The sequence below is a fragment of the Anas acuta genome, chromosome 8 (assembly GCF_963932015.1).
Source record: "Anas acuta chromosome 8, bAnaAcu1.1, whole genome shotgun sequence".
NCBI lineage: Eukaryota > Metazoa > Chordata > Aves > Anseriformes > Anatidae > Anas > Anas acuta.
This window is the reverse complement of record NC_088986.1, coordinates 17,178,718-17,206,443: the sequence shown is the minus strand read 5'-3', so window position 1 is coordinate 17,206,443 and position 27,726 is coordinate 17,178,718. Positions and strand designations below refer to the sequence as shown.

Below are 27,726 nucleotides of genomic sequence, written 5' to 3'. Positions count from 1 at the left end.
TTTCCCTGTGGCAAGTAGCTGAGTCAGGATTATTTTTGATGAAAGATGTCCAGTTTTACAGCTCTCAAGACGTTGTATTACTCCAAGTCTGGGCTCCACTGTGTAACATGCATTTATTTGACTTAGAGAATGCAATATTGAATTTAATAAAGAGAACATATTTTGACCGACCCCTGCATTGGAATTTTTAAGAACTATTATGTTTCCTAGGAATTTCTGTCCAGCTTTATCCTGATATGCATGAGAGCCTCTGCTCCCAATTTGCAGCACTGTCACACCTATCCTAACTAATCCTCCACTGAATATTTGGAATGTTGTACGTATACCTGCCTTAGCTGATATGCAGTGTAACTGGCAGCGGTCACTGTGACCTGAGGTGGTGGGGGAGCACCTCCGTTGGCAGGAGGGAGTTGTACCGTGCAATTTTTAATGACAGGGATCAGAGACTATGTTATCTTGGTTAGTTCAAATAAGGATGTGGGGGCAGAAAATTCAGCCTCAAAGTCAGCATAATCCTCCTCATCAGCACGTTTCATTGTGCATATTCTTTCAAGAATTTCACTCTCTGAAACTAGACATGTATGCTCTTGTTCTAACCAGCATAAAGCCAGAGGTCTGAAATTAGTTTCTTAGCTGTTTTTCAAATGGCAGCTGCTCATGTTTTGGTATCTTTAGATCACTGCAAAGAAGCTCATGAGTCTGTTTCTTTTCTTCAAGAAATCTTAGTTTCTAGTTATTACAAAAAAAAAAAAAGTGCCTACAGTAGCAATTGGTTCTGCAAAGAGCCCAATGAAAGGTCCTTTTCCTTCTGCCCCTTTTACATTTATGACTTTCTTGTCACCTCTGAAATTATTCTTGCAGGATTTCCCAATTACAATTCTCACCTACTGAACTCCCATCCCCTAGGGATTTCCCTTATATTCTATTCCATTTTGCTGTTTTTCCACAGCCTCCCCCCACGTATCTATGACTTGTGTATTTCACAAAATCCCCTTTCTGACACCAATTAAAGTCCAAGGTGTGGAGCCACCCAGCCCATGGGTATACAGAGATCACAACACTGAGTTCAGGTAGAACTGTTCAGTTCCTAGTTAGGGGGAACACTTTGAAACCAGTTACACAGGCCTGGTTAGGAATAAGGATAGTCCCCAAACAAAAAAATTGAACAGTTCTTGGTTAGAAGGCAGTTACACTACTGCTTGGCATATCCTTATTGTCAGCTGTATCACATTAGCATCAGAGATCAATTGGAATGCAGTTTTGATCAGGTCAGAACAGAAGCAGTTCGCTACTGCAGCTACAGAAGAGAACACAGAGCGGCCGAATGACAGACTACTGACACAAACTCTGCCCTCCGCTGATACGACTTCTGCACAGTTAGTTTGTACACCTTTGGGTTAAACGACTCAGTTTTTGCAGAACTACAGCAGAATGTAGTAAGTTACAACAGAGAAGGGTAACATATGGAACACTTCAGATAAGGACGCTGTAGACAGTACATCCTTTTATAAATAATTCAATCCTTCAGCTATTGGGTCATGATGACTTGGCAAGGCCATTAGGTCGCTGCTGCAGACGTTTTCCTAAACAGAGAGGCTCGCAAAGGCCTAGGAGGCATTAGCTAGTTTGCTTGTACATTAGAAAGCACTTAAAAAATAAAAGGGTTACAGAAACCAGTGGAGCCCTAAGAAAATTAAAGAAATCTTGAAGTTCTGATTGTAGTTGATTCTAGAGTTCCAGCACCAAAAAAGCAAAGAAATCATAAATTGAGAGGCTGTTACAGGCTGCTGCCATGCATAATCATGTCATGGAACTTGCTGCTGGAAGTGCTGCTCAGCTCACATGATTACAATCAAATAGGAATCAAAGTGTTTCATTGGTTTATTAACAATTTGATTAACTGGCAATCAGTGAGCTAAACGCTCAGAATCAACACCAAAGTCAAACCATAATGAAACTGCAACATGATACAAGATTAAATGATTTGGTACCAAAAGGTTTTAATCTCACAGATGTACAGTGGCACAGTTATTTACATATGCATGCTGCTAAAGATGCAGGAGCTCCAGCCCTGTGTGCAGCCGTGCCACTTCTTACAACCCCCCAACATACACAGGCGTGAGAAGGGCCCCCATGAGCTCACACACACACCCCCACAGTGTGCAGCCCTACAGTTGCACCCCATACCATCACCCCACCGGCTGGAACTAAGGTCACTGGGCATCTGACCAGGAGGGTACTCCATTAAGGCTAGGTAGAGGCTGCAATGCTGGTGGGGCCACAAAAATGCAGTAGTAAGTTTGAGAGCTCATCTGTTACTGCTTTCTCACTTCAGGTCTCTTCCCCTTCACCTACAAGTTCTTGAGATTTTTTTTTTAAATAATTCCTTTAAACTTAAACCCTTTTCTCAGAAGTCTCTTGATCATTCCCTGATTTTCACTTAATTTGGTCATCTTAAGCAAACTTTCCTACTATGACTTTCCTCTTAGCATTACCAGTCTTGGGTAAGTGTCCTCTTGGAACAGACTGTTTTATTGTATTTACACACAATTTACAATCACACAGCAGTCATATCATCTGTTGTTATGCAGGCCACATTACCAAGAGGTGGCAGTGCTGACTCTTCCAGACAGCTCTATTTAAAGCTGTTCTAAATTATCCTGTAGCAAGTGTCCTTTCATTCATACTTTCTGAATTATATGCCAAACTATTAAATGCCAAAAAGGCATAAAATCTTCTGTGATCTGCTGTCATAGTTAAATCACACAGAAACAAACAAACAAAAAAAAAACAAACACAAACACCCTACAATTGTACCCAAATATGACGCTATAGAAATAGCTTACCCTTTCATCTGTATGAGCCAAAGATCTCTTATCCATACTATGATCACACTGAAGATACACTTGCTACTATTCAGAAATTTCCTTATCAGTTTGCTATTAATAGATCAGGTTCCCACCATTCTTTGCACTAGGTCAATGCTTGCATGTAGTAATATTTAACTTTGGCCCAAACAGACTGAAGGCATGCAATAGCGAACTCAGTACTCTTTGAATTGGTATAGGCATTAGTAAAGGCAACACAGCTGTAGTAGGAGGTTTCAAGCAAGATCTTTAACCTTTGCACTATAGAAGAAAAAATAAAAAAGTAAAGCCTTAGAGTAAGCTAATATTAAAAGACAAATGGAATGAGAAATTTGGGAGAAGAAACAGTAGTTACAGACATTTGGCTTTGAACTGCAATTTCTATATGTGCAAAAGGTTTCTTATGTGTATAATTCAGTTTATAAGGCCACAATTCATCAACAAACACTTGTAAATATTTGTTGAAAGATAAGACAATACGATAAGACAAAAGCACTCACCTTTCATATATACTTTACGAAAACCAAAGGAAAAATCTAGCAAACTGAAGCATGGATTTATTGGCTATATATTACACTAGTAGTAGGAAACCTTTCTATAAGTTCAATTGAACAATAAAAAAATGAATGGGAAGCTACATACAAGCATGACCGAAACGATTATCAATGATTATTTTATACACACGCAATACACCCCAGAATATACTAAGACTCTATATACAATTTTAGTCATTGCATTGAATCTCATTGGTTCAGAGGAAACACCCAAGAGTCACTTGTTAAAATATTGCAAATATCATAAAATTTATACATTATATATATATACACACGCATATATATATGTGTGTGTGTATATATATATACGCACACACAAGCCAAAACAACGAACAACCCAGGAAAATGGCAGTAGTTTTGGTTACAGATTTCAGCTCTGCATTCCTCACCAGGAAGTTACACTTAAAAAAAACAACTGTCAACTTCTGACACCTATTCCACCTGCAGGCTCTAGAGAAAAACATACCAGCTACCTGACTACCACTTTGCAATTATCTAACAAATTCAATCCTCCTGCTGTTCTTAGTGGTCCTACCTTTCATTTTAAAGTTTGATTCATCCTTCCATAACAAAACTGCTAAATAATTCATACTCTTCCCTTGAATGTGGGGATGTGATTTAAAAAGAATAATAGTACAACTGTTCCTACTTTGTCATCCTGGTCATCCAAACTATCCTCCTTTCCAGTTAATTTCTTCAGTTTCTTTTTAGGCATCTTCGAATCCTAAGAGGAAAAAAAAAGCATTATTATTATTATTAACTTCAAATTTTTAACCCTTACTGGTATAAAAATAATTTAACTTAATTATGAAAAAATACTTTTTCTCTTCCACATACGAGCCACAGCAAACCTGAACAGTGTTGACAATCCATATCTCACTGACAAAGCTACCCAGAAAAAAGGGTGGCCATTCCTTATTCTACTATCTGCTCCAGAGATGTAGATTTTCTTCTAGTAAACACACCAGATGAGCAGAGGCAAACACCCTTTTATAGCCTGTATTATAACAGTGAACTTTTAAAGCAGTTCAATTCTAATTCTTGCCTTAGACTCCCTCCTTCTCAGGAAGGAAGGCGTTATACAACACAGGGCTCTTTGGATGCTGAGCGACAAAACTATACAGGAAGCAATACCAAATTTGCCATGACTTATTACAGAATTGAAGGACTAGTTTTTGCCAATGATAAGCAAAGAGCACAACTGGATGACAGAGAGGAGCAGTAAGTACTGTCACACCAGGACAATGCCTTGGACGTGACACCAGGTCCAGCCGCCCAAGGCACACAGTTAGTGCTCCCTCAAACCGTGTTTAACCCAGGCTGAGGCTGGGAGCCCCTCCTGCTCCCTGCTGAGCTTGTCCCGATCGCTGTTGGCCCAGAACTGGACGCGCTGCCTCTCACACCGTGCCTCGCCCCAGGCCGACGCGCCCCATGGAGCAGCGCAGCGCGGCGCTCTGGGGGCACCAGCCGCTTACCAAGGAGGCCAGCGGCGGGCGCGGAGAGCCGTGGGGAAGCCTCACCGCCCGCTCCCAGACCCCGCAGCCGGCTTCCCGAGGCACCGGCCAGCCGGCGGAGCGGTGCCGCAGCAGCTGGTGAAGTAACCGCGGCCGGAGACGCTGCTTAGCCGAGGCCCAGCAAGTCCCGGCAGCGCCTGCCCCGGCCCTCGGGGCACGAACCGGGCGGCCTCCTCCCGGTCTCCTCCCGGTCTCCCCCCAGCCCCGCCTCGCCTCGCACCCACCGCCGTCGCAGCGGCTCAGCGCCGGGTGCCTCAGCCCCTCGCCCCGCTCCGGTCCAGAAAGCGACCGCTCCCAGCTCCTCACTGCTCCTCCTCCTCCCCACCCCGTCCTTCCCCCGCCGCGCAGAGCCCGGCCCGCGGCCCAGCAGCGCTCTGGGAAGTGTAGGCGGCGCTCGGCGCCTCCCCCCCCGCCCCGCCATCGCCGCGCCCCCCGCCCGCCTCCCTCCGTCCCTCCCTCCCTGCGAGGCGCGGGGCTCTCGGTTCGGCCCCCACTCGCCTGCCGCACGCGCCCGGAGAAGATGGCAGCGGAGGAGGCCGCGGAGGCCGCGCTGGCTGAGCTGCCCCCCGAGCAGGAGCGAGCCGAGGAGGAGGAGGACGAAGAGGAAGACGAAGAGGAGGACGAGGACGAGGAGGAGGACGAGGAGCGGAGCCCCGGAGGCGGCGGCGAGGCCGCGGCGCTCAGTAAGGGCCGCGCGGGGGCAGGGCGCGGGCAGCGGCTGCCGGCGGGCGCTGAGGGGGCGGCCGCCATGTGGTGCCGGGGCCAAGGCGTGAGGGGCGATCGCTGCGCAGCGCGGCCGCGGCCCGGTAACAAAGGGCGATGCTGGGCCGTGCCGGCCGCTGGAGGGGCGAGAAGCGGGCGGCAGGTGCCCGGTGGCTGTCGGTGCGGGCTCTTCTCCTGTGGTAACGTTAGCAGCCGCCTCGCAGCGCCTGCGGCCGCGTGCAAGCCTGTGCCTTCCTACAGTTCTCTTACAAAAAGGTCTCGGTTTTATTCCTGCCGTTAATGAGCTACGTGGAAACCGTCGCCAGGCACCACGTAACTCTTTAATAGATGAGTAGGCAGGACATCAGAGTACGTCTCAGGTGAATTTTCAGCTTTAAAAATAGATCTATGAGAAATGCAGCGGTACTCTGAGTTGCAGGGCTGTTCTGTTGTTTTTTTGTTTTGTTTTGTTTTGTTTTGTTTTGTTTTTTTAAGGTACTTGGAAGAATTTTGCTCTGCACTTCTAACATTTTTCTACACTATTTTTCTCTAATCTCTGTCTTCAGGCGTTCACTCCATTCCTCTTTTTATTTCTTTGCAATAGGCAAGATTTGGGTCAAACTGCAATGTTTAAAACCAAACAGACCAGACAAAACAAGGGAGCCTTAAGAACTGCTGTAAGACCTGTTCAGGCTTTATCCTGGCTCCAGTAGAGGCCAGAAGTAGGTGACTGCGGGCAGAGCAGAGCAACCAGCCGACCAGTAATGCGTTCTCCAGAAACACTTTCAAACACAAAACACCTCGTGGCTCATCAGTTTCTTGAGCCAAAGGTAGCGCTTTAGGGTTTAAAAACCTGTAGTGGATTTCTCTGCAGTATAATTCTTTCTTTGGCACTCACAGACTTGCAGCAGCCAGTGGCAGGGAGGTCTGCAGCATAGCAGTAGGTTACACAGAAAACTTCTGCTCTGATTTTCCATCTGCTCTTTCCATTTGGTCCATCCCAGGTTCTGCTGGAGCACTGCTGATGTCTGTGCTCCCCCAGTATCTCATGACTTTATGGATGTTAGGTACAGGCTGAAAAGTCATAGCCTGTTCTATTGTTTCTCCATGGCTAAGAACCTGTGCTGTTTCTTTCTGTTGTTTCTTGCCACCCTTTTTTGGAACTTTGCCGGTTCTGTGTCCCTTTTGAGCTTGGGGGATATGTGGCAGTACTGTTCAATATGTAGGCTTTCTGCCTTTTTTCCCAGAACTTTCTTATGCTGGGTCTTGGAGAGGATTTGTACCTGTTCTTTCAATCAAATTGTTTTAAAACCCTAAGAATGTAATCCTGATGTTGCTCAGCTCAGAGCCCATCCATTCATTCCATTCATATGTGAAATGAAGATTATTTTTCTCCCATGTCCACCACTTCTCTTTGTTTCATTGCCCACTCAAACTCCTTTTTCCAGATTGTTCAACTAGTCATAAACAGTTCTAAACTTTTGCTTTTAAACTTTATTTATCGCTACTATATGGTTAAACATATTTGGACTTCCTGCTTGCCTGCCTTGTCTTGTGTTGCATTTTGCCAGAAAATAACATGCAAATATTATTTTATTAACTTCAAACATCTGATAATACGGATGGGTGTGAATGGTTTCTTCTGCGGATTCCAAGGATTAGCAGTAATCATTCTGATGTTCTCAGTAGTGATTATACAATTTCTCTCCTTCACGGTTGTTAGTCTCATTTGCTGTTAGAAGCACCAAATAACTGGAAGCAAGTGAACTCAGTTGTATAATTCAAGCATATCAATGACAATTTTACTGTTTTTTTTTGTTTTTTTTTTTCGTTTGCTTAATTTTCTTAAGATGGTGTGATCGACCTTGGAACGGTGCAAAGCAACAACCTGGGTGTGAAAGTTACTGAGTCAGAAGTGGAAACCAAAGAAAAAGGAACTGAGGAAGAAGAATCTGCAAGGGAGTCTGAAAGTAACATTTTGGATGTTTCATCTGATTATCCAAGAGGTGTGCTAACAAACTATAAGAATATTTGTGTTGTGTGCTTGAACAAAGGAGGAAAAAAATAAAAATAGTGGGAAGGAAAGGTAAAGGGAATGTGTGAAATTTCATTCGTAATATCAAAGCATTGATAAGTATCAATGCTTTTTCCCATGCAGATGCATACTAAAATTTGTGGATGCCACTTCAGAATTTGTGTGCAATATAGTGGCAGAAGAGAAGCCGTTATGGTGGATGAGGTATAATCTGCCTCAGGGTCTGATGCTAGAAGCACCACAGAGAGCAGAGAAAATTGTATCCCAGTACAGAAACTGGAAATTAGGAATTTAACCTTAGCTTTAAAACCAACTTCTGTATCTTCGTACATCAATCAATTGCTTTATTTGTTTCACATAAAAAAGCCTGAAAGACTAATCTTGTAAAAACATTGTGTGAAGGTTTAAACTGAGATGTTCTGTGTGCTATAACCTACAAAATTGATCAGGTAAACTAATTATCTTGTTTTTAGCATATTCTATGCTATTTGCATGGATAAGTTGAAAAATAGGAAGGTAATTTTAAAGGTTCTCAAACACTCTCCTAAGGGAAAAAAAAAAGTGATAGAATTTAATGTATCCTGCCTGCACAGTGAATAATGCTAGTTGCAACTGGTCTGTTTCTGACCAATACTAGTTTTGCCAGGTAGTTCATGGGATGATTTTATGATTTTATACCGCTTTATGTGTGGTTTGCATTCTATAACAACAACATGCAGTGAAGTCAGAAGTAAATGATATGTGATGTGCTCTCTTCTGCTTGTTTTTTCAAATGAAGATCATGCCAGTTTGAGAATTATGATGTGTGTCAGCATGAAAACAAGTAGAAATATTTGTATCCTACTAAATAACCATTCTGAGGATAAATTTTGGAAGTTGTACCTTCTACTATAGTTCTGCTTGTAAGCTAAAGGATGCAGACGAGTGTTCCAATTGGTACAATAGGCCTTCCCTAGTAGATTTGAACTGATGGATTGAAAAACAGTAGTAAGCTAGAAGAGTTTTTAATGAAGTATGTTTAACTTCTAAATATCTCTTGATTTTTAGAGAAACATATTTCCATTCAAAGACAACTTGCTGAACTAGAGAAACTAGCTGGCCTGAGTGAAGGTGAGTTTACCTTGGCAGTATCCCTGAACACAGATCTTCATGTTACAGGTATTTGCATTCTTCCTTAGTTCTTATTTTTAAAACATGACATCACTTGAATTGATTCATTTGTGGTGCTGAAAGATTAAAGGTTTCATAATTAAAAAAAAAAGTCATCTCCCCCCTCCTTGTTTATCAAATGTTGTATTTCCTTCAGTAAATTTAAGGCTTTAACGATTCCTTTCCATCAACTTTCCTCTGTGTCGTAGCACTTCTGATGTTGGCAGTGTGCATGGAATAGCAAAATATTAATTCTAGCTGTACATCATCAGTTGAGTCTCAGTTATATTTTACATCAAGCGCCACATGAATAGGGAAGCTAATTTTTGTCTTTGCAGTGTTTGAATATCATTTTAAACAGGTATGTCTTATGTTTTGGTTGTTTCCTTTTTTTTATCTGCATTCAGTGGTATATTGGAGAGTTGCTTAAGAGTGCTAAGTGTTTTTATTACAACTCTTAGTTTTTTTCAGATCGCAGGTACGTATTTAGTGCTAACAGTGGCAGCCCTTGCGACTGAAACTAGTTTTTATGCACAGAACAAGAAAAACATCAGTGTACACAGGTATTGCATCGTACAGCTGTTGCACCTTAACCATCTTTTAGAATATCCACTGACAGAAATAATAGCCTACTTCATGGCTGTTTAATTTTACTAACAAATATGCCAAGAGTAAAACTACAGAAGTTAGCTTGTGTCTTATTTAATGAGGAGTTGGGTCATAAATAGTTCTTGGGTCTGATACTTATATTTCTTAGCCATTACTGAATTGAATTAGATGCAGATCCACATTAGTGATTAATAATAAATAAATATTCCCTTGCCTGTTCTCAGTAGTCATTTATTTCTTCTGCTAAGAATGTGATATTCTTCTGCTGTTAATGCATTAATGGACTGACTTGTATCTACTGCCATCACCTCATGTATTTGAGACTCAGTAATGTGTGACAGTAGCAGAGTCTGATCAACATTAGAGAGCAATGATGATTTTTGTGAGCTGTAGGCCACCTTTGCTGGTTTCAGTGGCATGAGATTCTTCACAGACAAGGTAGTCCACTTGTAAAAAGGCCATATCAAAGGAATTTTACTGTCATGTGAGCCTAAGTAATTATTACACATTGCCCACATTTTGTGGCATGTTTCAGTATTCATCCTGTACTATTCAAACACAAGCCTCTCTGCTAAATTCTGCATGAGAAGTTGTTTGATTTTCAGCATTGTGAGACCCATCAGCAAATGTATGCATGCTCTGATCCATAATTCTTATGTGTAAGTGTACAGCATGTCTACAAATAGCTAGTTTTTACTCAGGATAGTACTTCAGATGCTTGAATGCTTTTGTTGTCAGATAATGTCACCCTCACTCTTGTGTTTTTGATGTGTGATTTCCAAGAAGAAAGGTTATTTTTAATATTGAGTGCAGTATTTTTGCACCTTAAAAAGTTACCAGGCACTTGTTTTTATCCAAAAGAACATTTGTAGGCTCAGGGGGGGAAGGAAAGAGATTTTTACTCTTAACATCATCAGTTGGGTTTTCTTGAAAGTCTCTATAGAGAGTTCTATAAAATTCTTTCATTCTGCAATGCTCTTAAGAAGTTAGATGGATCAAATGGGTCTAAAACAAAATGTCCAAAAAGTAAAACTAACAGTTGTAGAAGTTGATGATCTTGAAAGCAATCGTGGTTCTGGTCCGTATTCCATTAAGTAGAAAGCAAAGGCAATCCATATATGGTAACATTTTGCACACCTGAAATCGAACATACCTTGCAAAACTCATCTTCAACTCTTCCTTCTTTTTTCTTTTAACAGGCATCTCTTTTGAAATGCATGGTAACTGCAGCTTACATGTTTCTCATACTTTCTGTGTGTGTTTTTAGATGAAAAGAAGCCTTGTCCATTGTGTCCCGAGGAGAAATTCAAAGCTTGCTATGGTCATAAACTCCATCGTCACCTCCAGAATTTGCACTGGAAAATTTCTGTTGAATTTGAAGGTAAAGGAAGTCATATTTCAGTGGTAAATACGAGAAGGACTAGTGGATGTGTAGGACATTATTCTGCATTTTGTCTTGTTAAGTTCCTGTTGACTTAAGCATGAATCTGATGCATCTTGTTATCAGCTCTCAACTAGAACCATACTTTGAGAAGATGAATTTTGCCCTGGGATGTAAAATGTAAATAGCTCTGTATTTTCTACATGACAAAATAGTCCCAATTGTGCATTTTCTCATTAAAAATAAAAAACAACAACAAACAAACAAAAAACAGCAATTGCTTGGCATTTCATGATAATAAAACATATATATGTATTTTATGAAAATTACTTTAATAAAAGATTTTTGTCGTATTGTTAATAATCAGAGCGATTTCCACCATTGCTACCACCACACCCTGCCAAAATTTTTGGCTTGTCATAAAGATTACATAGTTTCAGATAACTACCTAAAGTTAAATTTAATATCACTATTTAGTAGTTTTATCTCCCATACAGCCAAACTCTCTGATCTGATTATAAAATGCATTAAAATCCCTACTAGAAATTTAAGAAGGAAAAGAGTGAGCAACATCTGTCTTTTTTTTTTTTTTTTAAAAGAAATAGAGGTACGGGTTTGCAAGAAATAAAGTAACCAACCAGAATATAGACAACATTAAATTTAAATTTTAAAATGATCCAACTGAGGTTCTTTTTTTTTGCATGCATCAGCATGTGTATTCTCTTTGTTTTTCTTTATACCACGAGACAAGTTTTTACTTCACACAAGTCTGTTGGCCATGTAGCAACACTTGTAAGTGCTTGTATTGTATTTTTGAAAGTTATATATTCTACAGCCTGAATACTCACTGTAGCTCTTTAGGAAGCTAAGAGACCTATCAAAATGAATTGTCTTTGTATGATTTTTGAACGCTTCAAAAATTCAGTGTATACTTAGCTGATAAATGTCTCTGTCCATTGGTTGAATGTATCTCACCATTGTCTTGTGGCAATATTTGGGACCTCTCTTAGTTGAGACCATGCAATAAAAAAAAATCTAAAACACTCTAAATCAAAGAGTTTCTAGTATAGGACATAAGCAATTCTGTTTGATTCCTGTACTGTGTTGTGACATGCATTTGTTCTTTAGGGTACAGAATGTGCATCTGCCACTTACCTTGTCGTCTAGTAAAGCCAAACCTCGTTGGAGACCAGGTAAAATGCCAAATCAGGGAAATATTTGTTGCCCTACATCATGGGGGAAATGGGTGATTTGGAGGAAATTCTGCAACCTATTCTTAGTCTCAAAGGACAGTGTGCTATCCATTCTGGCAAACGTGCATCAGTTGAGAATATAAATGTGTAGCCTTCAAGTAGTTGAATGTAGTTGTCTGTCTCTCTTATTTTTGTGGGTAGCTGCCTATCATGTAAACAGCAGCTTTGTGCGGAAGAGGTGAAGGGATCACAGTGCCCAGCACTGGGTGCATCTCTCTCCTGTGTGCTGAGTACATGGAGGATTGGCAGGCAGCTGAATGTTGTGGTGCTGTGACAGGACAGCTGTGCTGCCTCTGTGGGAATGATTGTTTCAGTCCCCATAACTGTAGATGCAGGATATTTTGTGTGTTGTAGAGTTACAGATGGTTGACTTCTTCATCTCCCCGTATTTAGGGATAGTTTTACTTGAACCATATTTGTGTATTCTGAAACTGCATATGTTTTATTTCACAGACATTTTCAAAGATGGGAGCCCATTACCATTGCATTATCTGTTCGGCAACTATCGCTCGGAGAACTGACATGATAGGGCATATTAATCGTCACGTGAATAAAGGAGAAACTGAATCAAGGTTTATTACAGGTAGCTTCTCACTACTGTAAAATGTTCAATTCTTTTAGACCGTGTAGTACTTGGGTTAGCTATGATACCCAAGTGAAAAGTGTAAGAAAAATTCCAGAAGAAAATTATTTAAGTTTAGTAATAAGAAATCTGCCCTTAATCTTTCAGAACTTTTTTTTCCTCAAAGATGTAGGAGTGTTGTGATTTTTTCTCTGCATTAACTAGTTACTCTATTCTTACTGATAAATAATATTCACTTCAGAAGAGTTTAAAGTTGTAAATGCAGGCTTCTGCAAAATAATGGAGGACATGGTATCCATAACACAAAATCTGGCCAGAGAATTTCATGCCTTTCTTTGGCTGTATTTGTATCAGTCTTCAGTAAATCTCTCTAAAATATGAAAATGCTTTGCTCTTCTTAACCAAACCGCATCAACCTGAATTTACAAAATAAGATGACTTTCTTCCAGTACTGGAGAATCATGATAGAGGTGTCAGTGATTCTTTGGTAAAATTATATAATCCTTGTCCGACTCTCTGAAGAATTAGAATTCTGTTTCCAAACTTGGATAAACTAGATTGAAAGTATTTTGAATAACTACAATATCAAGTGTTTAAAATTAATTTTATTTCCTTTATTTTTGTAAGTTTTCCGTTCTCTGCAGATACCAATTTAAAATTTTCATTATTGATTACCTGGTGTGTAAAAACTCAACGGCTTTTTTTATAATGGCCCAGACTGTTTACTATTGCAAATTGGTCTGTTTTTTTTTTTTTTTTTTTTTTTTTAACCCTCTCTATCTCTGTATAGATGTGTGGATTTTACTTAGTTCTAGTAAAGATGGGACTGGAAGCTATTGAGAATCATACTTAGTTCTGTTAACAGTCTGCAGTTCAGGGAATAGTAGCTCAGTGTCTGGGAATCGGTTTCCATGTCTAAGAAGCAATAGTTGGACATATTTCTACGGCTTTAACTTAAGTAGAGTTTGTGATGTGGAATACATTAATCTGTGCATCATTCCCTCCAGAGCAGTTAGTACAGAATGGCTGATTTGTCCTTTTTACATAAAATGCTTGTGGTTATTTTCCCTCATGGAGAGAGGTGAAAGCTACAGATGACACGTTTAATACTTAGGAGGTGCTTGAGCAGAAGTTGAAGGCTGTAAATGTGGAGCAGGTGGTAGAGCAGTTCAGATAATGTACTTAAAAGCACGGAGGGATAGGCAGCCGTGCACAGAAAGGTATCTGGTTGAAAGCTAACAAATTTTGCCTGGTTGTTTCTGGGTAAATTTTGCTACTCTCAGACTGGGGGTAAATTTCTCAGGGGAATGACAATGTGTGTTTAGAGCTGTCAAACCCAGAAAGCTTATTTTGCCACAAACTATTTTATACAAAGTTTAAGTGCTGAAACTGTCCCTATGCTTGTGCTATCTGTACACATTTCATGAAGCTTCTCGGTAACTTATAGAGATTGAATCAACGAGTTCAATGGTATAAATTCAGCACTTTGTTAATAGGGTTTTAATTACTTTGCAACATACTACATTTGAATGTGCAGAACAAATGTGGTAAGCCTCAGGCTCAGGGGCTTCCCTTCTAAAATTGGAGTGGATACATGTGAGAGCCCAACTGAGAAACAGATCTGGTCTTCTATTAGAAGGAAACTGTGGTAGAGCTTGAGCCTAGTCAGCCACTCTTAAGACTAGAAGATAAATCGTTGCTTCTTTTTTTGCCCCATGTATGAGTTAACTGATCCATGTGTGCCAGCTGGGTTACTGCAAAGTTTAGACCTTTTGCTACCTGGGAGCACGTTTTCAATTTCATGTATCAAATGTGTTCTCATTAATTTCAATTCTCACTCTCCTTTCCACACAATTACTTTCTTTTTAGCTCCTGCTCCCAAGTCATCTTACCAAGTGCTGAAAGAGTCAGACACAGATGTGCAGGTTCTTCCCAACTACTCCACACCGCAAAAAACAGATTCCTATTTTAACCCCAAAATGAAACTCAACAGGTGAGAGAACAGGGAGTGGGAAGATACACAAAAGGAACGGTGACTTTGTAGTGAAGAATATTCATACATTTTGAAAAACAAACCCTGTGAACTCTGTTCAGAGGGAAGGAGAAATAGCTTTTTCAGTAACAAGATGGTTCTTGGGATAAGATTCCATTTAGACATGTTCCATTTTATTTGTCTGCCAGGATAACTTTTGTTAATTTTGGAAAGTTCTCCATCAGAAAACTCTTCTTGACAAATAACATGTGAAACCAAAAACACTGCGTGGGAAATACTGTTGTCTCTGAAGCAATTAAGCATGTTTACATAAGTAGTTCATGCAAAAAAAACAGGATTTTAAAAGAAGAGCACACTTGAAAACACATTTCCTTGTACACACTTCATATGTTTTTGTGTGTCTCTGTTATAAATCGCTCAGTCCCAAAATAGGATTATAATCAAAGTTTACAATTTATTAAAAGAATAGAGGTAAGCAAACAGCGCTGTGTGCATCGGGAGTCTCCGCTCCACCTAGACGCACACCAGTTACATCAAGTAGCTGATTTTTATGCTCCTAGGCTAATACATATTCATTACTACTTCTAAAAAACTCAAAAGTTCCTTCTCGTATTTGCATTAAAAAAGATAAAGGAAGGACAGTTTTGTTGGTGGTGGTGTTTTTTTTTAAGGAGACTCATAAATATTTCTATACAACAACTAAAATGTGCAAGCATTAACACCAAAGCATAGCAGTACGCTTCAGCCTGTGCAGACCCCTCATGTTTTCAGTGCTGTAAATATTTCAGCTTCCAGGTTTAAAGTTAGCTCAGATACATCTGTCAAAACTTGACTCTGAAGAATGCCATTGCAACTAAGTTTGTGACTATGCCTATGTGAACAATGCCTGTTCCTTGAAACAGTGGAATTTTTTGTTTTGCAGTCGTTTCTGATTTCCTTTCAAACCCAGAGCTGTTAATAGGGTAACATCTGATTGTGCTGGGAATGGAAGAGAAACACTACTTATAAATGCTTACCACTTTTCCTAGTGCTAGAGTAACTGTTAAGATGATTCAGGATTCTACTTCATGAATATTCTGATGTGTTGAGTCACTAAATTAAGTATGAAACACTGTCATATCAATTGAAAAGGTTAAAAGTAAACAATTATTTAAAAAGTGATCTAGCTTAGAAGTTTTAGGAGGATGTTCAAGGGGAACAAATAACCAAGAGGAAGAAAAAAATATTTTCTCATCTTACTGTGGCTTTTTTTTCCCCTAGGCAATTGATATTCTGTGCACTAGCTGTTCTAGCTGAAGAGCGTAAACCAATAGAATGTTTGGATGCATTTGGTGCCACTGGTAAAGTCAATTTCTTTAATCTTTAGCTATTATCCAATACTATGAGACTGCAGAAACCTGTAGTAACTGATACCGTTGTGTTCCTCAGACTGTGTTCAGCTATGCAGTTTTCCTCCTTAGGCTTCCAATCATTGGCTTCCATATAAAAAACACAGCCTTCAAGAGTCCTTCAAAAATTTCGTAAATAATAAATCAAAGTTGAGAGATCTGCTTAAAAATGAGTTGCCTGAAAATGTCCTTGAAATACCACCTTACTAAATGTGTGACCAGGGTCCCAAATCTTATGTGACTTTGTAAAATCAACCTCTGGTTAAAAAATGGAAATGAATCCAAGCACTATCTACATATTCATCTGTAATTGATTTAAAAAATTCTGAATGTGAACTAAACGTAAAGTCATTTGGTCAGTGTCCACTAACTATCTAGAAAAAAAAAATCTAAAGAAATCTGACCTCTGCTGCCTTATTATCAGTCTGCTATTGTAAAGCCAGGGTTATTATTGAGAACAGCTGTAGCTGCTTAGCATTTTTCATAAAAGTTCTTGGTAATGAATTTATCACTGTTCTGAGCCAGGCCAGAACTGCAGCCTGTTCTGCACTTCTTTGTAGTTACAGAGTTTGCTATGAAAGTCAGCAATAAAGTTTGGAGATGGCCTAAGCGTCTTCAAAAAGGTGACAAATTGACTACTGCACTTAAAACTTACTGTCGTTACTATTACAGCACTATGTGCTGATGCAGAAGGTCACCAACACAGTTTTTTATGGAACACACCAAAACTTGCGTCACACTTCCATATTATAAGCATTTTAAAGGATGGATTTTTTTCTCACTGATTTCAGTGAACCGGAAAAGAACTCACTGTTTTGTCACAGAGTTACAATTCTATCTTTCCCTAGGTATAATGGGATTACAATGGGCAAAGCATCTCAGAAATTCCGTGAAAGTTACAATTAATGATTGTAATGAAAATTCTGTGACAATGATTCAGGAAAACTGCCATTTAAACAAAATGAAGGTGAAACTGAACACTAAGGAAGAAAACAATGACGAAGCTTTGGGAGGTGGAGAACAAAATACTGACACCATTGAGGTGACAAAAATGGATGCCAATGTTATAATGCATATGAGATCATTTGATTTTATGTAAGTGTTAAAAGTTTATCTTAATAAGCTTTCTGTTTTGCTAATAACACCCCATGTCCCATCCCAGGCCCCACTGTATGATAGGGAAGTTGGAATGAAAGAAGTAACCAACAGTCAGCTGATAATTCAAAAGTAATTGTATTGTCCTGGGACAGGTGTGGAAATGGAACATTAAATGTTTTAGAGATTACTGGGAAAATATTGTCAAAGCCTTCAACATCCAAAAGGAATATAAATACGCATGAAAATTTTAAGCCAAAGTATTTTTCATAAAACTTCATTGCCTGTTTGATAAAGAGAAATGTTAAATTTGTCCTTTTTTTCCCTTGAGGTTTTTAATTAGTTAAAAAATGTTTCATTTGCATGCTGTTGTATAGGACTGCATGTTTGTTGCATCACTTGTTTTAATCCATTTTGCAGCGTGTACATCTTCAATTGAAATAGTCTACTTTTTTCAAGTTGGACTTACAGATGGATAAATTCTAAACCCATACAGACATCAGAATAAATTATTGGATTTCTTTTGGTATTGATTAACATCCAGTTTGTAGCTAATAAAGCGGCATTGTCGTGGTTTAACCCGTCCGGCAGCTGAACACCACACAGCCGTTTGCTCACCCTCCCCCCTCCCTCTCTGGGACGGGGGAGAGAAATGGAAAGTGAAGCCCGTGAGTTGAGATAAAGACAGTTTAATAAGACAGGAAAATAATAATAGTAATAAATAATAATAATACAATGATAATAATAGTACTAATAATAATAATGTGTACAAACAAGTGATGCACAGTGCAATTGCTCACCACCCGCTGACCGATGCCCAGCCTAACCCCGAGCAGTCCGGCCCCCTCCCCCGGCTAGCCACCCCTATATATTGTTTAGCATGCCGTCAGATGGTATGGAATACCCCTTTGGCTAGTTTGGGTCCTGGGTCTGTCCCCTCCCAGCTCTTGCTGCACCCCCAGCCTGCCCGTTGGCAGGACAGAGCAAGAAGCTGAGACGTCCTTGGCCTAGTATAAGCACTGCTCTGCAGCAATTAAAACATCGGGGTGCTATCAGCACTCTTCTCATCCTAAGCCAAAACACAGCATTCTACCAGCTACTAGGAAGAAAATTAACTCTGTTCTAACTGAAACCAGGACAAGCATGCATTCAGAGTGAAAATTACGCAATTCAGTACATAAACTGGAATGCATATGCTTGAAAAGCAAACTTGTTTTTAGAAGTTTCCTTTTCTTTTAAGGACAAGGATAAGCATCAGGCCAATGTTCCTGTAACATGAACTAGTCAGGGGGACCAAATGCCAAAAAAAAAAACAACTTTCAGTTTTTGTGGTGATGTGTATTTTCCAGTACAGTTCTGCCTTGGTTCTTGCAGCTTGACATTTAATCCTCTGGTATTCCAAACTAATTCATGAGAGATGTGCTGACAGTTTTATTCCTGCTTTCTCACCTTGTTTTAAACCGGAGCATAGATCCTTAAAGTTTTTATTATTTTTACAAAGGTTAGACTGTTGAGCATCTGTAGATGCAGAGCAAGACTTGTTTTCATTTCAGACATTTGGACCCATTCGGAACTTCTGTGAATTACCTGGATTCTGCCTTTAGAAATGTGAGAAATCTTGGAATCGTGTCCCTGACATCCACAGACATCAGTTCTCTGTATGCAAAGGCTCAGCACGTTGCCCTGCGTCATTACGGATGTAACATTGTCCGAACAGAGTACTACAGGGAGCTGGCGGCCAGAATAGTAATTGCTGCTGTGGCAAGGTTCTGTTAAAACAAATCGGCTCAAATTCTGGGAGAAAATTGTTTTTGATACAAAACTTCAGAGTGCTGCTGTAGGTTGTGCATGTTGAGTTTCCAGAATTCTTTAACTCTAAAAAAGCAGACTTTTCAATATGAAAGTTATGTTTCATATGTTATGTGTGCTGCTATGAGACAATGTAAATCTTAAACTAAAAGACCAGGGAAGGTGAAAATGCATAAATGGGGTAGGTGGTTGGGATGGTGGCAGATTGTTGTTGTTCTGTTTTTATTGTTGTTCTGTTTTTTTGTTCGTTCGATTTGGTTTTGACTTTTTGGGGGAGGGGTGGGAAGGTGGTAATCTAAAAAGTAATAGCCAGACTTGCACATCTGCAAGTTCTTTTGCTTTTTTCTCAACTTTGTGGTCATTTCAGTGTTGCATAGGACTTTGCAAATGTTAATTAAATTACTTGAGTGGTTTCTAGCTAAGCATTACAGTTATACCTGCCTTAATGAAAATGGGAGTTAATGGAAACTGGTGTTCACTTCAGGTCCTCGTGCTTGAGATTAAAATGATGCATCTAATTATTAACTTGTGAAATAAGTCTTCTGCATATAGACATTCTTACAAACTTCAGTCTGATAAATAAATGAAGATAGTAAAACTAGTTCTTAATTGAGGAAGAAAAGATAAAGGCAAGAGGATTGGACAACTGCTTGGGAAGCTGAGGAGAAAATAAAGTGTGCAGAGGTCATAAGCATGCTGGAGCTAAAATACCCACCTGAATTCTTTTAGATTTTTCTTCTTTATCTCCGCATGTGTTAGGTTGTCCCTTGGGGAATATTTTTAGACACAGATATTCTGTACCTAATTAAATGTGACCTTCCTATGAAACTATGTGATGAACTGAGATTTTGGCAACGGGGATGAACTTCTTGGCTGTTGAAGTGAAGTTACAACTGTGCTCTGGGTTACATGCTCCAACTTCCCTAAAAGTTTCTTCTTCCTTCTCAGTGCTTACCTACCCAGGAACTACTCGCTTACCTTCCCACAGCCTTTATTCAATTAACAGTTGATTTAACATCATGTGTGTCCCTCTAGAACTCTACTTTCTCAGATTTTCATGTAGCTTGTTAATATTTTTGTTGCTACACCCCGTCATTAAGCAGGTATTTGTATAGAAAGATGATGCAGAGGACAGACTGCTGTTTCTAAGTGTGATAAAAAGTTAACCATGACTTCCATAGCCTTACAGGGAGTAGAGAACACTGCACATTTAAGAAATAACTCTCCATATCACTTTCTGAGATCTTCAGTATCACTTTCTAGAAAGTGGATAAGGTCAAGAATCTTTGAACAGGTTTAGGTGTCTGTGGAAACGTTAGTCTGCTGAATTCAGTACAATGTGTGTTTGTGTTTGTTCTTCCTTCGCAGAGCTGCAGCTCGCTGTAACAAAGGCATTGAAGTTTTACTTGCGGTAGCTCTAGAGCACTTTGTTCTAGTAGTGGTCAGAGTTTTAAGGGGACCATCTCCAGCGGATGATTCAGCAAAGAAAGTAAGATACCTAATCCACTGCCAGTGGTGTGAAGAGAGAATCTTTCAGAAAGAGGGTAATATGGTAGAAGGTAAATAGATCTTCCACTGATATTCTAGAAGGTCTGATTCCTGTATGTTTGGGTGTTTGTTTTTTTTTTTCTTGTTTAGGCCTTGTTTATATTTACATGCTTTAGGCAAAGTGGTATTCTGTAGTATTTCTTTTTAATGTAACAAGTACTGCATGAAGTGGAAGAATTATTTCCAATGCAAAATAACTGTTTTATGGTACCACGTTAGATCCTTTGTGTGCATGGATTTTGCCATAAATGTACTGGATTTGTTTGTAGACGGGATGTTCTCCAGCTAGCTTTAGCTGCTGAAGGGTACCTAATAGGCCCTTGGATCTGTCCTTTCAGTGAAGGGCATGAAGAGTGGGACACCTGTTGCTACTGTGCTGTTCCTCCATACAGGGGCAGTTTGATGAATTTAGGTGTCAGATTGCTTTTCTACAATATCACATTCCCCCCAGGTGAGGGTCTGTTCTGCTTGACCTTGGGCAGTATCAGTAAACGCCTGATAGAGATAATCCCTGTGGGTGTGGTAGGCAAGGTACGCAGCATTCCTGTGATTTATCTAATGCTTGGTAATAAATCAAGGCAGCCTCTAGGTTAAAAGCCAGCTGTTCGTGTGCAGTCTCTATACACAAGTTAGAGGTAGGAGTCAAAAATGAAGCTAAGGAGTAGATCCTAGCCAGATGGTAGTTTGAATAAATAGAAAAGGAAAAACCTTGGCTTCAACGTTGCGGGTTCTTGGATACCAACTACTCAGCTGATGGTGTCTGAACGAAGTCAGGTGCAACAGTGTACAATGTTCTTATTAAAAAGATTTGGTCCTGCTTTAAGAACAGAAATGAGTAACTGATAAGAACAGTGTTATGGTAGAGATCTTAATTAGTAAATGAATTGTTTACTTAATGCCTTACCTGCAAGCAGGCTGATTTATGGCTTAGAAACCTTGTAGGCGGCTGTATTTTGTATGTGTAACTGACAGATGGTTGCATTTTTTTGTTGTTGTTGATATTATCCTTGACAGCTGCTTATATAATCATGGGAAAGAAAGCTAGTAATTTCCACATTATTTGAAATGTGCCAAAACATATAGCACGCTAGGTGGCTTTTTGGTGTTTTTTTTCCTTTAGTGTCATTTCAACAGTAATCAGAGATCAAGCCATCAAGCACTAAATTTTCACAAGTACTGCAGCACTGCTTCTCTGAATTGAGAGTTTTGTTGCACTTCTGCACTTGTTTACCCTTTCAAATACATCCATTTAAATAAACTAGTACTTCATATCTGTATCATGTCTCTTCAGCAAAATAAGCATTGCTGGTTATTTCAAAACAGCTTAAATTCTGTTTTTCTGTTGTAGAAAACCCTTATCAGCAGCTGCCTTGTGATTGTCACGGCAGTATGCCTGGGAAGACAGCAGTAGTTCTTGGTCCCCTCTGGTAAGTACAGAACACAGAGGAATCAGGGAGTAATTGAGGCTGGGAGGACATCTGGAGGTCACATTCAGTCACATAATAGAAATGCAAGTCTGTTGGATATTTTAGCATTACTAAAGGAAGTGTAGCCATCAGGAGTCATTCAAGAAAGAGGTAATGGATAGTAGTTTCTGAATTTAGTATAGGTTGTTCAATTGTTGGTTATGTTCATAGAGTTCAAACTGGTTAATATGTAATAAATTCACATTAAATTTCACATTTACTGTGACTGTTTTAATACATCCTGCACAGGAGAACCTGGCTCTGTGTTCTTCTAGTTGCCAAATGTCAAGCAGCTCTATTACTTGGTACTTGCAGAGAATGTATGTAGTAAATCCTTACACGTGCTGACAGTAGCAAATAATACACTACTTGATAATTAATACTTACTCTTATTTCTCACAAGAGAAAATTTTAAATCCTTCACTAAGTTTTTTAATGGTTTCAAAGCAAATTAAAAATAGTTGACACTTGACAGTACCTTCCTTCCAGACAAAAAACAGGGTTAGATGACTTTCTCAAGTTAGTTGGGCAAGTCAGTGGTAGAAATAAAATTCCTGAGATGGTTTTTAATGTGAGATCAATGCTATTGGCCTTGGAAACAAAGCAATGCTGTATTGCTGCAGCAAGAACACAGTCAGGTGCAGTGCATTGGTGTAATGTCACTGCTAAACAATTTGGGTGAGAGATTTTTTTAAGAAAACTTTTGCTTTCATTAATAGGTCTAAACTTCTCGCTTGTCTTGTGTTTCTTAGGTCAGGAGCCCTTTTTAATACTGGATTCCTCAGAAGAATGCTGTTAGAGGCAGTCCAGTATGGCTTAGACGAAACTCAGCCGCTTTTGAAGACGTTAGTTTGTGAAGCTGAGTGTACAACTTTAAAGAATTTTTCTACCCATGGTCCTTACGATGAGAACAAACAAGGTAAGAAAACCAGCAGTCATTTTGAAAGAAGTCTGACCTGGTGGTGATTTTAGAGTATGCTTTCTGATAACTTAATGCTAACAGCAGTGTGAGCATTAGTTATGTACACGTTAGGTCAAGAAAATATTTGTTGCTTTGAATCCAGTGCAGGACTTATCTGTGCTGTAAAATGAGCATGGTCTGTCAGAGCCAGAGTGCTGGATTTAAACATCTTCAGTCAGTACAGCAGATTGTGAAACAAGTGAATATTACACAGGCTGACTGACCACCGTGAAATCCAGTACATTCCCCAGGAGCTGGAAACAGCATGTGTCTGTTCTCTGGTGTACTGTGCTGCAGACCTGGGAGCCCGTGCCATTAGGAAGACAACTCAGCTGTCCTGCTTTGCATTCTCTGCAGGAATTGCAAATCACTGCACAAAAAGAAATAGTCTTCCATAGGGGAATGCTGTTTTACCATAAAATTAAATTGCTTTGACTATCCCAATGCTGATTGCTCAAACAGATAATGACAGGACAAGGGGGAATGGTTTTAAAATAAAAGGGGGGAGATTTAGGTTAGAGGTTAGGAGGAAATTCTTCCACTCAGCGGATGGTGAGGCACTGGAACAGGTTGCTATGGTGGTTTTACCTTGCTAGGCTGCAGAACTCCACCACAACTGCTATCTCACTCCCCCTCCTCAGAAGAGGAAGGGAAGAAGAAAAGGAAAGAAACAACTCACAGGTTGAGTTAAGGATAATTTAATTAAAGGAAAAATAATTATTAAGGAAAAATTATTATTAATTAAATAATTTAACTAAAGGGAAAAAACAAACATAAGCAAAGGCTATGTGGAAGCACAGAGGAAAGAAATTACTCTCTACTTCCCACCAATGAGCAATTCTTGAACATGTCCTTGAAGCAGGGCCTCAACGCATGTAGCCATTGATCGGGAGGACAGATGTTTTCACAACGAGAGCCCAGCTCTCCCCTCTTCTTGTTTCCACCTTTTATTGCTGAGTGTGACATCATATGGTATGGAATATCCCTTTGGTTGGTTTAGGTCAGCTGCCCTGGTGATGTTCCTTCCTCACCTCTTGCCCACCCCCGGCCTGCTGGCTCTGGGTGGGATTAGAGAGAGTCCTGATGCTGTGCCACCACTGCTCAGCAGCAGACACAACACTGGTGTGATACCACTGCTGTTCTAGCTACAAGTGCAGAGCACAGCACTGTATGGGATGCTGTTAACTCCATCATAGACATACCCTTTGCCCAGAGAAGCTGTGGATGCCCCATCCCTGGAGGTGTTCAGGACCAGGCTGGACAGGGCTTTGGGCAAGCTGGTCTGGTGGGAGGTGTTCCTGCCTATGGCAGGGGGGTTAGAACTTTGAGGTCCCTTCCAACCCAAACCATTCTACAATTCTATGATCCCCTCTAAAATCAGTTACTGAGCTGGTAGGTAAGTTGCCCGTGTGTGTGCTTCTTTAGGCTGCAATGTGGTGGACATTCTGTTTACCTAAGGTATTTTGCCATCATACTGTTTTACAATAGACTTAACTTGGATCTTTAATTGTATTCTAGAAGAGTGTGGTGTATATATTAAAACACCAGATACTTCAGCAGAATCCTGCATGTTACATGGTAAGTGGATCATTTGGTGCAACTCCAGCAGCTTCAAATTAAAGTGCAGTTTAAGTGATGGCTAAACCAACCTAGTGTTCACATACAATTTTTCTATATTCAATGATGCTTAAGCAAAAGTTATTTTCCCACTGAATACTGATTTTACTTTTTCCAGAATCGTATTTTCTGGTACAAGCAAAATGCTAAATACTGAATTATGCATACCTGGCCTCACTTGTTATTACTGAAAATGGTGTGTAATTAAATTCTGGCTAGATTTTAACTCTGCAAAATGTTATCTCATATAAGCATGCATTAAGGTGTGCGGTTGCTGTGTGGCTTTTTTGTACTTACTGTCTTTGGCTTCACTGGCATTTTTTATGGACCTTACTGAATATTCAAAAATTTCACTGGCATTTTCTGTGGTCCAGGAAAAAGAAAAAATAATGAAGTGGTGCGAAATACAGCCAAGCGACAAAAATCTGACAACAGTGCTGAGCACCCTGCATTCTACTACAACATCCACAGACACAGTATTAAAGGAATGAACATGCCAAAGTAAGGCTTTAAGTTCCACTCTTACATTACTGTGACAACTAATATGTAACTTGTATTGAATCAGCCTTACTGTGAGTAAGGAGTGCTAACTCCTTTTTAAATGTCTTTTTCAGGTTAAATAAGTTCTTAAACTATCTCTCTGAAGCTGGATACAGAGTCAGTAGGACCCACTTTGATCCTATGGGAGTTCGCACAAATGCACCCTTGGCGCAATTTAAGACTATTCTTGTGAAGTACAGCACTCCCACATACACTGGGGGGCAGGCAGAAGGCCCTCTCCATCTCACTGAAGATGTCCACATGGGAGACCAGGTTCCAGCTGCTGCAGATACTAAATCTGAAGACGCTGAATTTCTGGAAGATAATAAATCTGGAGACGCTGAATTTCTGGAAGATAATAAATCTGGAGATGCTGAATTTCTGGAAGATAATAAATCTGGAGACAGTGCCACCATGTTCACAAACGACTGCCCTATTCACTGTGCAGCTGATTAATGCAAATCGTCTTGGTCAGGACTTGGCAACTACACCCTGTTTGAGTACGCCCGTACTTCTTACAGAAAGAACTGCATTTTGACAGTTTGAAGCACCTGCTATTTTCATTTGAGAAGACAGTTTAGAATTATGTAGCAGAATTTACCACTGAACACAGTGTGTGTGGTCAAGGTACTCTTACTGTGGGAAAGCCTCTAGACAGCTCTTTCATGCTCACATCCACTTCTACACCAAGGCATTGTGGTTACCCCCAAGTCTTTGTACAGCCTTATTCAAACTGCTAGAACAGAATCCAGAAGAGCAGATGGGGCTGAAAGTCTTAAGTGTTTCTGAACATAAGCTTGGTATGAAACGGACTACCATTCCTAAACCCTGACATATTAAAAATCAGAGTGAGGTCACGTTAAGATGGTAAAATAGTACAGAATGAAATGTGATGTGAACTGAAGCAAGCAAGAAATTGCTAACTCAGTGCCCTTCTAGCTCCACATTGCTTGTGTAATTGGGCCTTCAGTTCCAACTTTGTAGTTCTACCTACAGGCAAGATCCTAACACAAGTGAGAACAGAAAGGAATGGTTACAAAACTGTTACATAAACTTCAGTTCTTAACCAAACTTCAGTGATTTGTGTTTAGTCACACTAGGTAATTGTCAGAGATTAAATTTGGTTGTATACCATGAGAAGAAACAGTGACCAGACGCAAGTCAAAATTCTGGAAAAATACGTTCATAATACAATCTTTGCTGTTAAAAGATCTCTTCAGTGAATGAGCAAAGATGCAGTGTGTTGGTAGTCATTTCTGATTTCCTTAAATATATGGCAGCATTCCAGCCAAATAAGCTTGACTTTGTCCTTTTTTCCCCCCCCAAAAATAACACTTTTTTTTTTCAGATACCTGCATATGTTTCACTTGACTATCTCATTTGAAGTAGTAATTCCAGTTTTTCACAGGATTGGTGTGCAGCCTAGCCCAGTGCCAGGTTCTCTGAAGAGATGGTGGTGAGGGATTATTCTTATTTTCCCATCTCGGAAGCTTTCATTAAGAGCATTAATTGTCTCTCATTGACAACTGAGTGCTGAATAAGAGTATTATGACAGATACAATCCTGATAGTGCAAAACTTAATAAGCTCCTCTCAGTCCAGAATTATTACTGCCTGTTATAACCATCTTAAATTCATGACTGCTTCTCTAAGAGTTATTTTCATTTATTGCCTTCAAAAATGTAGTGCTTTTCCAAGGATAACTTGAGATCAACTTGGAAAGAGTGAAGTAAAAGAATAGTTTCAGTGTTCCCCAATTGTTCTGAACTAAGTATATTTTCTAAGTGGAGAGGATGGTTAAAAGGTTTCATTTGCAGGTGATGCACTGCTCCCTTTAGTATTAGCATGAGATGTAATCAGTCACTAGATCACTTAACAGGAGCAGAGGAGCATGCTCTAATTACAGTGAAGTAGGCTAACAAGAAAATGTAACTCATGCCTTTGCAGGGAGTTGTTTTTGATTATTTTTTGGCTTCTCTTAAGTAACATGGTATTGCACATCTGTCCTCTTCAAAGCACTTATTCCTAATTGGCTCTGGGGAAGCTCCCCAGCCTGCTCAGCTGCACCTGAAACAACCACCAGCAGTGCTGGAGGGTCAGGAGCTCTGCTCCCCCCAGCAGGACCCAGAGCTGTTCTGGTGAGCCTGGGCTATCCACGGTGCCAAAAAAGCCTGTGCAGCACCTAAGTGAGGAGCTGGTGGCAGGCTCGCTGCTGCTGCCCTTCACCTTCTTATAGCCACCAGGTGTTGTGTCAGGAGCACTGTGCTAGGTGCCTGTACCACCAGCACACCACAAATCCTTGTCAGGGGCTTGAGGTAAGCTCAGGAGTGATTTGACTGTTGAAACCTTTAAGGTACTGAAGTCAGTATTAGGTCTTACCTACCAAACACACACCAAAGGATGATGGAAAACAAAGTTCCTATAGGATGCAGTTAGTTACAGTAGCACTTGGAATACCTTTTAGCTGGACACATGCCTCACCTACCCCCTGAGGGCTACTGCACAGGTGTGGCACAGCTCCTGCTGCCTTTCCTGGCATGCTGGGGGTGGTGCAGGCACACAGTATGAAGGACAGAAGCAAGACCTGGGTTGGAGAGCTGTGGAAGAAGTGGGGCACTGGCCCCTGGTACAAACCTCCCTCAGGGTAATACGAACCTGAGCAA

At 40.1% G+C, this 27,726-nt stretch overlaps 2 protein-coding genes across 8 annotated transcripts in view; one reads left to right on the top strand and one right to left on the bottom strand.

Annotated features, from left to right (window-relative positions):
- SWT1 (SWT1 RNA endoribonuclease homolog) overlaps window positions 1-5,356 on the bottom strand; it is a 40,263-nt gene extending 34,907 nt beyond the window's left edge. For 4 of the 6 annotated variants that reach the window (XM_068691246.1, XM_068691249.1, XM_068691247.1 and 1 more), the window contains exons 1-2: window positions 5,156-5,356; window positions 4,071-4,145 (exon numbers count right to left, since the gene is read on the bottom strand). In XM_068691246.1, the coding sequence (XP_068547347.1) occupies window positions 4,071-4,145; window positions 5,156-5,356 (276 nt within the window). The remainder of the gene's footprint in view (window positions 1-4,070; window positions 4,146-5,155) is intronic. The other 2 variants (XM_068691248.1, XM_068691250.1) reach the window with 2 other exon arrangements.
- A 2-nt stretch (window positions 5,357-5,358) lies between these two features.
- TRMT1L (tRNA methyltransferase 1 like) lies at window positions 5,359-26,361 on the top strand. 2 transcript variants are annotated; one of them, XM_068691254.1, is made up of 16 exons: window positions 5,359-5,618; window positions 7,488-7,643; window positions 8,720-8,782; window positions 10,698-10,811; window positions 11,940-12,004; window positions 12,518-12,647; window positions 14,517-14,640; window positions 15,901-15,980; window positions 16,877-17,123; window positions 18,677-18,889; window positions 20,301-20,491; window positions 21,829-21,907; window positions 22,699-22,865; window positions 24,426-24,485; window positions 24,899-25,025; window positions 25,139-26,361. In XM_068691254.1, the coding sequence occupies exons 1-16, from the start codon at window positions 5,456-5,458 to the stop codon at window positions 25,518-25,520; spliced, it is 2,361 nt and encodes a 786-aa protein (XP_068547355.1). In that variant the 5' UTR covers window positions 5,359-5,455; the 3' UTR covers window positions 25,521-26,361. The 2 variants fall into 2 exon arrangements, with proteins under 2 accessions (XP_068547355.1, XP_068547356.1); XM_068691255.1 differs by lacking the exons at window positions 5,359-5,618; window positions 7,488-7,643; window positions 8,720-8,782 and adding an exon at window positions 9,290-9,384.
- The last annotated feature ends 1,365 nt before the right edge of the window (window positions 26,362-27,726 follow it).

What these genes read in the sequence shown, in the direction of transcription:
- TRMT1L (XM_068691254.1), top strand. Translation starts at nt 5,456, where the DNA reads ATGGCAGCGGAGGAGGCCGCGGAGGCCGCGCTGGCTGAGCTGCCCCCC. An exon ending in AATTTCTGTTGAATTTGAAG is followed by an intron (nt 10,812 to 11,939) that starts GTAAAGGAAGTC and finishes TTTGTTCTTTAG; the next exon opens with GGTACAGAATGTGCATCTGC. An exon ending in AGAATCCTGCATGTTACATG is followed by an intron (nt 24,486 to 24,898) that starts GTAAGTGGATCA and finishes TCTGTGGTCCAG; the next exon opens with GAAAAAGAAAAAATAATGAA.